This window comes from Rhynchophorus ferrugineus, unplaced genomic scaffold, assembly GCF_030347505.1.
Source record: "Rhynchophorus ferrugineus isolate W39M unplaced genomic scaffold, kcgeb_rfMv2 rfM3, whole genome shotgun sequence".
NCBI classification, from domain to species: Eukaryota; Metazoa; Arthropoda; class Insecta; order Coleoptera; family Curculionidae; genus Rhynchophorus; species Rhynchophorus ferrugineus.
This window is the reverse complement of record NW_027472582.1, coordinates 20576873-20588330: the sequence shown is the minus strand read 5'-3', so window position 1 is coordinate 20588330 and position 11458 is coordinate 20576873. Positions and strand designations below refer to the sequence as shown.

The window sequence follows — 11458 nt, the reverse complement described above, 5'->3', positions numbered from 1 at the left end:
CGCCAAAGTCATTTAACACTGCCCTGTCATTTGAACGATGTTGTATTTCAAATTAAAAAAATCCTTAATAACTAATAGACAGTTGGTCTATTAGTGGTCTCGGCCTTATTGAAAGTGCTATATTTAAGACAGTAATATATACAAATAAAACAATTATTATGCTTAAATATTTCTTTTTGTTTTACAACATTTTTACTGAAGTATAAAAGAAGGAATTCATTTAAAAAAACTATATGCCAAACTAATGGGATACACATACTCTTTTCCTCTCTCTATATATATACGAACTATATAAAAAATCACAGGAATAAATTATTAAACTAAAAACATTATCAAAATATGTAACTTGGTATTAAAATACCTACTTAAACATTAAAATACAACCTATATATTAGAATAAGAACTTTTCCAGATTTTCAACATAAATTTGTATAATATTCAAAATCAGTATAATAGTTAAGCTGCTATACACAACGATATTCTAACGCTAAATTTTAAAACATTTTGTTGTGGTTATTATATACAATATAGTAAGTAAATTTATAAAAAATACTTTTAAAGCACTTTAAAACACATACTTAAATAAACAAAAATGGCAATTTTTACATTTAAAAAAATCAGAAAGAATCAGAGTTAATTGACGTAAAATAAATTAAATCTACAAACTAAACACTGTGAATGAATAAATATCACATAAAAATGACCAAACAAGTATAATAAAATCAAAATGTGATGTTTAATTGGGATGTACATTTCTTACATAAACAGCTCTTGTACCATAGAGTAATAACCTTAAACTAGATACACAAGCACCTAGATTTAATTTCCATCAAATCTTTTGTTTTGACAAAAAATACTTATTAAAAACCTTATGTATTGATTTTTTATTTTTGTCACGGCTACTTTCGAAAACAAGTTTTTGTATTTTAGAGAAATCATTCCTTAATATTTTCAGTCACGGTACCTAAGCTTTCGTTCAAATCATTTACAATCATCTCTAATGTTTTTTCTGTATTATCTTGTACAGGTTGCACATTTGACGTAATAACATCATCTTCCAATTCCAATAAACTTTCTTCAAGTTGGTTGTTGTCTGCAGAGTCTAATGGTAAAGCAAGATCTGTTTGAGGTGATTGGGCCAACAGATTTTCCTCTATAAAATTGGACTGTAAGGGAGAACTTGCTGATAAATTAACAAAATCTGCAATCTCGGGAATATCAAAGCGATCTAGCGTTTTCTCATCAGGATCACTAACATTTTTAGAATTACAATCAGCCAATAGATTTTGACCATCCTTACCATCATTATTATGTTGTGTGTCCCTTACAATATTTAGAAATGAATCAGTAACATTTGGTAATATTATGTCTGTATTTGGAATATCTGCCTTTTCTATACAATTTGTTATAAGAGAAATAGTTACACCACTTTCAGATGTGCTTGCCATATTTATTTTTTTTGTTAATATATCCGAATCGAGATTCATCTTTTGAACTATATCATCTGATGAAATATTAGATTTAGGATCATTTATATTATTAGGGCCATATGTTGTAACATCATTACTAAGGACATTTTCATTGTCTATTGCTGAAGTAGAGGCTAAAGATTTATGTAGATCTTGATCAATATTTCCTTTTGATGGTGCATTATCCTGTTTGTTAATTGAATTTTGACGTTTAACACTATCTTTGTCACTGTCTACACATTTCTGGTAATCTAAAAGTTCTGTACTTAAAGTTATCATTTGTGAAGATTGATCATTTATTTTCTGCTGATTGTTAGCTGTTAAATCTTTGTTTTCAAAATTGGTTGGTATACTTTCATTTTCATTATAGTTACCACAATAATTTTCACGTTTTCTAAGATTAAACTCACTTTCAGATTCCTTTGTATGAGATTTGACTGTTTCTAGATCATCACTTTCTTTCAGATTTAAAATGTTTTTTCCTGACTTTTTTGTATTAATGTCCTTCAAATGAGAACTACACTGATCATCTGTGTGTAAATTAATCTGATTTTCTTGAATTTCTGAACTGGTATTACCAATAGACTCTGAATAGTTATTTTCAACTTGATTGTGCTCATTCGATGATGTACCTTTATAATCAGAGATTTTCTCCGATAAATCTTGACTCTGACTTACTACACTTTCTATTTTAAAATTCATACCAACTGATGTACTTTCTATCGATTCGTCTATATCATTTTCTTCATTTTCTGATATATGTAAAGACTCCATAGAGTTTTCAAAAGTATTTGAGCTTTCATCCAATTGCTCCAAACTTTCTGTGATTTCTTCGGTCTCTTGTATATAACTATTATTTTCGACAGTTTCGGAAAGTTCTTGTTCAGTAGCTTCAAAAAAATCGTCTTTCTTGGAGTTAGGATCTTCAGTTACAGTTTGTACATTACTTATTTTAATAGAACTCGTTTTATCTGATAGTGTGCTTAAAGGATCACAATTGGTTCTATCCATTGTATCCTCTAATTGACTTTGTTGTGATGTTATATCTGCTACATCAATTATTTCAACAGTTTCATTGCTTATGTTCATTAAACTGAAAAACAAAATATATTGCTCAATTGATATTATAATGATCAAAAATATATTTTACCTGACATCCGACTGTTCGCTTTCTGTTACAGTATGCACGTCCATAATAACTGGATCGCCCATTTTCTTAAAATAATTCGCCGCGTTTCTTTTTGCTGCCCTTGGAATATTAACAATGGGACTATCATAGCTTCCTATTATCTCTTCACACTCATGTGATGTCATTTCTGAATTGAATAATTATGTTTACTTTCTTACATAAAATTTCATATGCAAATAACTTTACCAGGTGTAATATAATTAACAATATTATCTTCAACTTCAATTGTACTTTCTTCCATATCCAATGGTTCCGCTTTAATTGCGCTCATATCTGCTTCAATCAGTGGGTCGTTTTGATCGGTGTGGGGCACTCTAACAATTGTAGCGTCAGTTGTTTCTTTCGGCGAATCTTCATAAGAGGTATGAAAAAATTTTGGTATTTTCACATTTGGTCGAGATCTGGTACCTTTTCTAGATTGGAATGTCGGTGATGGAGACTGAAATGATAATTACAAGTGATATTTTTAAAATTGCATAACAGTACCTAAGATTCAGACAAATCTAGTGTGAATCTTAAAAGAAAAATACATTTTCATTTTGTGCTCACTTCATCGCGATCCTGGTTATATTCTGCATATCGCCTCTTCTTCACTTTTTTACGTGTTGTCTCTTCTTTTGTTTTTTTAATACCTTTTTTAAGGGCCAGCCCTTTATTTTCCTTAAATCTTGCCGGATTCAAATTTTTCGTTGATGTTTTCGGTGGTAATGGTGGTTCTTCTTTTGCTATCTCCTCATATACAGGTTCAAGTAAATCTAAAGGATCATTAATATGTTCATTTTTCTTTAGTGGCTTCTCCTTAAAATAACTCAAGTTCAACATAACATTTTAAAAACATGTAATTAATTAACTCTTAACCTTTTCCTTTTCTTTTTGCATAACATTTTCTTGTTTATGCTTTTCATTTCTTTTAGATCCCTCTCTGTTCGTTCTTGATGTTGATGCCTTCGAAACATTTTTGACAGAAGACTTTGAATTGCACACCTGGGTATAAAATAATATACATTAATTTAAAATCACTTATTTAAAGGGTTTATCATAAAAACACCTGAACTTTCAGTGAGTTAATGGCGGTTTACCTTCAATATTTAGTTAATTGAATTTTATATGGATGCATATCTAACTCTTGACGCGTCTTCTTAATACCTTAATAAGATATCCATTTTTGCATATTTTAGAACTTGACTTATAGGAACATGTCCTCAAGAAGATTTTTCAAAATCCAAATGATTCTCGATGTTACAGTGAATTTTGTGAAGCGGGAGTAGAATTGACACAGAAATTTAGAACAATAATAAATCATCATACAATTGAAATAATTATCTGTTACCATTTTCAATGATGGCCTTTTAAGAATATCGAAAGTTATGGAGATCTCAATGATAGTAAAGTTCCCCATTATTTAGATGTCCTAAAACACATACATTAGATGTAATGAAGCCGAAAATAGCCTTAGTCACGTTGTCCAGTATTTAATTTTAAAGTCTGTAAGTGGGAGTATAGATTTCAAAAATGTTTTCAAAACATCACATTTCTGCGAAAAAAGTGTTAATTTCCTTTTCAAGGTCTAGGTCATAGCTATTTCTACTAATTTTAATTTGAAAACGTTAATGAATACCTTATTATTACTGCTTATATCAAATTTTATACTATTCGGAAACCGCATAAAATGTCGGTTTCTAAACCATAATACTCCCTTAAACAGAATATAGCAGACGAAACATAGCACATATTGATATATGTAATATAGCTTGAATTATTTCCAAAAGCTTCTTAGCATTGTAATACCCTATGGAGCCCTATACCTCATGAAAGTTCAAGCGCTTCTTTTTGAAAACCCATTATTTTTGAAGCACTATACTTTTGGTAACACCTTTTGCACTACTTTCTGTACAACCTTTTGAACCATTTTTTGTGGTAATTTGGGCATCAATCTCCGAGGCGTATCTTCAGCTAAGGCCTCCTTTATGATCTGACTTTGATATTTGGTTTTCCGATCTTCTCTTCGTTTACTCCTAACTTCTTGCTTCAAATCCTGTTTTATATCATCTTTATAGTGCTTTTCCTCTCTAGTAGATCTCATTGTATTTTCCTCTTTTTTGATAGGTAATATAGGCATCACATCCTTTTCTTGTTTTATTTCTATTGGTACAAATTGTTTAACTTCTTCCTGATTATCTTTAGACATTGCTAAGCCTTTTATCTATATTGATGAAAAGAATGTATAATTAATATAAATCTGTAGTAATAAAATTTACCTTAAGAGCATTTGCTGCAGTGATAAGGTCTTGAAGATGTTCCTGTAGGATGTGTACTTCTCCAGCATACATAAAATCACACAGTGCTTTTAAAATCCAAAAAGGAATGTCTTTCATAAATAATACTGGATGCTGCAGAGGACTTATACCACTTAAAACTTCTTCAAAATATGGACTACACGATGATAATATAATCTGAAATTTAGAATATATTGTGGCACATACCTAATATTCAAAACATTTCTGGAAACATCAAGAAAATGCAAGCTTTTACTTACCCTGTGACATTTCAATGTTTTCCCTTCAGAAACCAATGTAGCATCAACATATTGTTCCTTTAGTAACAAACTAGGAAATGCTGACTGCATATTTGTATGATGGCTGTCCCACTTAAGACAAACTTTGTCAATTGGTATAGCAGACGATGATGTTTTTGTATTATGAATATGTGGTTTAACACTTTGTCTTGTTACCTAAATAGAAATAACATTGTTTATATGGAAATATACATTTTAATATGAATAACCTTTAATTTTGTTGGTGATATAGGCTGACTTTGTAAAACAGGTTCATTAGATTGAGGTGGCTCTAAATCTACAGAATTATTACTTGTGCATTGAGAAGTATTTTGTGATAGTCTTTGCTGTAATGGCATTGAATCTAAAATAAAAATATAATTCAGATAAATATTTACTTCTTTCATAAGAAGTATGTCTTGCAAAAAATATTTTAAGCTTTATCTTCATTGTCATTTTGCTAATAAATTTAATAATCAATAAAACAATTATTCATATAAAAATATAATTGCAGAGTACCTAAAAAACATCATAAACAAATATAGATAAAAAATAACAAAATCAAGAATTATTTGAATGTACTAAAATGGTAATTTAGTTTTACTAAACAGATTTAATAACACAAAACATATTTTACTACAGATTTGTTTAATATGAATTATGAAATTATATATTTTCTTTTTTTATTTTTAAACTTGGGTTTCAATTAATTTTGTATATGACAGATGATATATTTGCTATACCTAAATCTGTATCTGGTTTAACATATTCTGTCTTAATTTCCTGAATAGCATCTTTACTATTAGTTGATTGGGTTGAAGAATTTGATGCATTTCTTTTTGATCTTCTTACAGTAGGCTGTGACTTCTCAATATATTGGGGTGAAACTTTTCGCCATCTTTTTATGGTGTTCTCTGTAGTTGTATAATGCTTTATAGCAGGTGTACCAGTAGTCTTTTCTTGGTGAGAAATAATAGCTTTCTTAAATGGTGGTTCATATTGGGAAATTGCTCTTGCTACTGGGTTTGGCACATTACGAGTCCGGTGCTTTTTGGTTTTCATCTTTTAAAAAGGTAAATTGAAGATCTTAAACTATACCTGTAGTAAACATAATAAGTAAACAATGCCCTAACAAATCTTTTTAAAATATTGATTATATTCATTAGAATTGAGTAAAGTTATATTAAAGCTTTATATTTGATCACCTAATTTTTTTTAACCATATATTTCTCACATTCTATTAAATGGAGTGTTTTAAAAACAAATTAATTGAGAGCTTTATGACACTACTTATCTGAGCATTCACATGAATTAATGTGTCAAAACTTTTTTAAATTAATTAAATTAAATCAGTACATAGTGCATTTTAAGAACTAACACAGTTTACACTTAAAATTATAATTGTTTATGATGTTTAAACGCTCTAAACCGCAATTCAAAAGTGTTTTTTCGGGTTATTCCTAAAAATATTTCAAATTTGCCGCTTAAAATATACATAATCGTCATAAACCCAGTGGTTCTCAAACGAGTCAAAACAAAAGAAAATGATTAGACCAAAACATACCTAACTCATCAAAGTCCGTACTAGTATTATTATCTACTAGATCAGAGTTTTTTATGACATATTGGCACTTTTTCCATTTGTTTTTAACTTCAGCTAGCGTACGTCTATCTAATGAAACCTTGTTAACTTCCTCCAAAACAATATTCCAGACTTGACTTCTTGCTTCCTTATGATAGAAGCTTTTAGAGTTTTCACCGTATAGGATATCGTAATTATGCATAATAGTTGATATTAACACATTTATTTCTTCCGAGGAAAAGTTACTTTTTCGCGTTTTCCGGCTATCGGCGGCCATTTTTGTTGTCACTTTTTACTTTTTGTACAACTTTTCTTCTAATAGAACTATTGTCCAATCACCAAAACCGAAAAGTCGTTTCCTGATAACACATTAAACAAAATAAATATGGGTTAACAGGGTATATAATACAACTAACTTAACAAAACGGTTCGATAAATGAGAAAATTATTAATAAACCAAGTTAGTCAATGTAGGGATAGCACCTGGACTGCAGTGGTACCAAAAAGTTTACACGCGATACTTTATTCAAAATATTATAAACAACTGCGTTATAGAATAAATGAAATCAATACAAAGAATATTCGAGATGTATACTTCCTAATTGATGGGCCTTTTCTAGTCTAATTTGTTATAAAAAATAAGTTTTGACACATCATAATAAACATAACCTTACCCAACCTGCTTTCCAAGAAATATTTTAAAATCCTTAAACAACTAAATATTAAAAAAGATTTGTTCAGCAGTTTTATCCAACAAAATAAGTCGCACCTTTAATAAGTATTAATAACAATCACAATTCAAATATAATTTAATTGTTTTCAAACAGTATTAACCGACTCGAATTTTTCAAGAAACATAGTAATCACAGTGATTCTCAAACAACTACTAAATTAGAACTTCTTTAACAATTAAAAAAAAAAATCTTTCTACACATCGACTGGATATAATATTGTACAGAACATAACATTTTTATTTATATCTTAGGCTTTCTTAAATTAATTTACAAATTAATCGATTATATAATTAATATATGTACAATGTCCAACTCATAATTAAAAATATAATATTTGAAAAAGCAGTGTAGTTAGAAAATTATTAATAAGATTAATGCTTAATTAAATTAACAATAAATAAATGTTTTTAGACATTACAAAATTTTTAGTTAGGTATATCTAAATATAAAATATATTAAATGTAATCTAGAGATCACACATGTATTACATATTATTGTTTTAGAAACACTGTTTCTGGTTAAAACGTCTAAACGTCTCAGAATGTAAAAATTATTACGATTTAAAAAACAGGCAAATGTTCTTAATAAGTGTGTGATACGCATAGAAAAAGTGATATGCGTTACACTTATTTTAATTAAAATCGAAATAGAATACAAGTAAATGTAGTAACGTTAAATGGCTCTTAATCGAGCGTATCGAAAATATGGATAATGTATTTAAAAACAATAATTGCGATATATATTTTACCTATGGAAATAAATGAATGGAAAGACAGTTTTTATATAGCTTTAAAAATATCTATTGGCTATCCTGTTTTTGGCTGGATGGCGTCGGATAAATGACAATGTCATTTTCTTCTAACCTGTATTTTGTTAAATAGTTTATGTATATTTAAAGTATATTTGAGCGAACTTGTAATTGTGGCGTTTTTTGCCAAAAATGGCAGAAACATTGCCTTCTATAGTAGAGCAGGAATTGCTAGGACTTAAAGGTCTTTTGTGGGGCACCGAAATTAAAGATGACATATTTAGACGATGGTCCCAAGGTAATAACATAGTTACTTATAAAGAAATAAAATCTATAAACCTAAATACATTAACTGTTTATTGATGGTCTATTAATTAGAGGTATATTTTTATATTCCATTTTCCTTGCCTTGTGTGAATTACCTATTTCATCATGTGAGTCATTTTTGTTTATACCTACCTGTTTTTTTTTTTGGTTTTAGGCTTTTATTTCAGTAGTAGTGAAAAAAGCGCTTTAGAGCAGTCTGAAGGAGGCCCTTGTGCTATAATTGCTCCAGTACAAGCCTTCATTATAAAGAATTTATTAATAAAATATAAAGATCTAAATTTTAGAGAGAGGGTAACTTCTTCAGTTTTTATATTTTGTACAGTATTTAACTATTCTCAAATATTTTTAAGGTTACAACAGAACTACAAAGCAAAATTCTTGTTAATGCATTATGTGAAATTTTAGGCCAATGTAGTACAGAGAAATACTATATTGTGCGGTTATGTAATCATGAACATGAATCAGAAACTCAATTAGATGGAGATAGAAATGAAAATGTTTCTAACTATTCTGAAGCTTTAGATCCATCCAAATTTCATGAAAATTTAGATTTAATATCATTTTCATCTTTAGAGGATGTATCGAAGTATTATTTAGAAAATGTTGAAACTGTTAATGGACGTTTTGGAGTATTATTATTCTTATATTCTGTGATATTAACCAGGGTAGGTTTTTAATTTAGGCTTATATTAAGGTATATTAAAGTAACTAAATAAAAGGAAATAAATAAGTTATGACAAGAAAGAGATTTAAAAATTGAAAGTAATTATTTCATATCAATCATATTGTTCGATTTAGGGCTTGCAACAGGTTAGGTCAGAATGTGGTGATTCCCATGCATGGATTGATGAAACCTATGGTTATGGCAGCCAATCCCTTATCAATCTAATGATAACTGGAAGAGCAACAACTTATGTTTGGGATCATTATCAAGATGTAGCTGGCCTAAGTAAAGTAAACCTTTTTAAATAATTATGATAATTCTGATTTTTATATCTTTAGAGTTAAAAGGCATAGAGAAGCAAAGCCATGTAGGATTTATAACAATCATGGAATACCTTAGATATTGTACAGTAGGTTCATTTTATAAAAATCCAATTCATCCTGTTTGGGTCGTTGGATCTGATACACACTTGACAGGTAATTTTTTTTTATTATAGTCTTATATTTATATATAAGCTGTAATTGGAATTCTTAAGTAATTTGATTTAGTATTGTCTATGATTTTGTTTTTCAAATAAACTATTGTTTACAGTATTATTCAGTGATGAAATAAGATTGGTTAGTCCCGAAACAAAAAGTGAACAAGCACGTAGGATTTTTAAGAGCTTTGATCCAGATGGAAATAATTTTATAAGCTCTGATAAACTGCAAGAAGTTCTACAAGCCTTAGATTTAGTTAGTGAAATAGAATAGTAAGTAAATGGTATAATTTGTTACCTGAGATAATTTATGAATCATATTTAATTATTTTTAAGACAATAAATTTAAAGGAAATAATGTATCAGTATGTTTGTTATATTGATTTTTTTTAGTGTAAACATAATGATGAAAAAATTAGATGGTGAATCATTAGGCATCATACTTTTAAATGCATTTATGGATGAATTTTTTCCAAAAGAGGAATGTTCGACACCAGATATGTTCACTCTAGTACACTACAATGGTCTAGCTCAAAGTAATGTTAACGGCCAAGTAAGATATTTTTTTTCTATGTCTGTGATGGCTGAAACTTAAGGGCATACTGTAGCATCTGTATTTATGTAGTATTTTTCTGAAAAAACTATATATTTTTAGGTACAATACCATGTTGGCTCAGCAATTTTATTAGAATCAGACATAAAATCTGTATGCGAATCAAATTCAATGCTGACTGTTCTTCAAACCAAATGGCCCAGTATAGAAGTAAACTGGTGTGATGGAAAGACGCCTTCATTAAACTAGAATAGCTATTTATTTAATTTATTTGTTATTTCTATTTAATTTTTTTGCTTTGGTAAAATGTATTTCTACTAAATGCTTGTTAATGTTATTTTAATCTTTTTAATAAAAATGGAGAGTCATTTTCTTTCAGACATTATTTTCATTACTCATTTATATTAAACTTATAAGTTATCATTTTACCTTAGCAAAAACCAGCAAACAACTATTTGTTAATTTCTTACACCTTGCTTGTTACAAACTGATAGATTATAAATAAGTTTTTATAAAGATTTTAAAATGTTATTGCATTTATTTGTTACATTTATTGACCAAACATCACACGGAAGCTTTTTCTTCGTTCTTTTTTTTTATAACAGGGTGCCAATAATTCCCATTTCAGTTGAATCATAAACTTAACATATTTTCGAGATGTTCTTTTTAAAAATTTGTGTAGTACATCAAATATATAAGTTTAATCTTTAAGAAATGGCTTTTTCTTGAGGCAGGTACTGGAGTTTTCATAGCAGATAAATGTTAGATAATATATATTTTGTTACAGCATAATATAATCAAAATTAGTGAAGTGTTTCAATTATAATGTATTTAATTAAAATTATCACTTTTTAATTCCAGACGATTTAAGAAAATACTAATTAAAAAGTACATTTAAAAAAATTGGGTAACATTAACACGGTAATAACATTAATAGTAAAGTTTTCAATAGATAACACCAATTTTTAATTTTTTTTAAACAGCTGCGAGAGTCGCGGGCTCGAATCCGGCCTGACATGGATGTATGATTTATTTAGGTGATTTTTATTGTGAATGACTAGATAATAGTGCAAAATCTGACAAAGAACCATTCGTGTCATCAGGCTTGGTAAGACCAGACGTCTTCTGTGATGGTCTCTAAGTTGGTCACTTATTAGTCT

The 11458-nt window shown here is 28.7% G+C and overlaps 2 protein-coding genes across 11 annotated transcripts; one reads left to right on the top strand and one right to left on the bottom strand.

The window, feature by feature from the left end:
• Positions 1 to 156: 156 nt before the first annotated feature.
• LOC143193556 (uncharacterized) lies at positions 157 to 7683 on the bottom strand. 10 transcript variants are annotated; one of them, XM_076399823.1, is made up of 11 exons: positions 7564 to 7683; positions 5956 to 6274; positions 5443 to 5576; positions 5195 to 5389; positions 4917 to 5111; positions 4520 to 4861; positions 3517 to 3642; positions 3208 to 3456; positions 2845 to 3097; positions 2620 to 2785; positions 157 to 2562 (listed from the first exon to the last, which is right to left on the bottom strand). In XM_076399823.1, exons 2-11 carry the CDS (start codon positions 6272 to 6274, stop codon positions 936 to 938), a joined length of 3606 nt encoding a protein of 1201 aa, XP_076255938.1. In that variant the 5' UTR covers positions 7564 to 7683; the 3' UTR covers positions 157 to 935. The 10 variants fall into 10 exon arrangements, with proteins under 10 accessions (XP_076255938.1, XP_076255941.1, XP_076255946.1 ...); XM_076399826.1 differs by having other exon boundaries at positions 4532 to 4861; XM_076399831.1 differs by having other exon boundaries at positions 4556 to 4861.
• Positions 7684 to 8042: 359 nt separating this feature from the next.
• On the top strand, positions 8043 to 11013 carry LOC143194075 (ubiquitin carboxyl-terminal hydrolase MINDY-3 homolog). The gene is made up of 8 exons (XM_076400641.1): positions 8043 to 8574; positions 8758 to 8894; positions 8954 to 9268; positions 9402 to 9552; positions 9606 to 9743; positions 9859 to 10018; positions 10139 to 10298; positions 10401 to 11013. Exons 1-8 carry the CDS (start codon positions 8469 to 8471, stop codon positions 10545 to 10547), a joined length of 1314 nt encoding a protein of 437 aa, XP_076256756.1. The 5' UTR covers positions 8043 to 8468; the 3' UTR covers positions 10548 to 11013.
• The last annotated feature ends 445 nt before the right edge of the window (positions 11014 to 11458 follow it).

Excerpts from the sequence above, each read along its gene's own strand:
- LOC143193556 (XM_076399823.1), bottom strand. The coding sequence starts at position 6,274 with ATGAAAACCAAAAAGCACCGGACTCGTAATGTGCCAAACCCAGTAGCA. Across the intron at positions 5,577-5,955 it reads TAAACCAGATACAGATTTAG|ATTCAATGCCATTACAGCAA; the intron begins GTATAGCAAATA and ends TTTTTATTTTAG. Across the intron at positions 2,563-2,619 it reads AGCGAACAGTCGGATGTCAG|TTTAATGAACATAAGCAATG; the intron begins GTAAAATATATT and ends TTTGTTTTTCAG.
- LOC143194075 (XM_076400641.1), top strand. The coding sequence starts at position 8,469 with ATGGCAGAAACATTGCCTTCTATAGTAGAGCAGGAATTGCTAGGACTT. Across the intron at positions 9,269-9,401 it reads ATTCTGTGATATTAACCAGG|GGCTTGCAACAGGTTAGGTC; the intron begins GTAGGTTTTTAA and ends TGTTCGATTTAG. Across the intron at positions 10,019-10,138 it reads TTAGTTAGTGAAATAGAATA|TGTAAACATAATGATGAAAA; the intron begins GTAAGTAAATGG and ends GATTTTTTTTAG.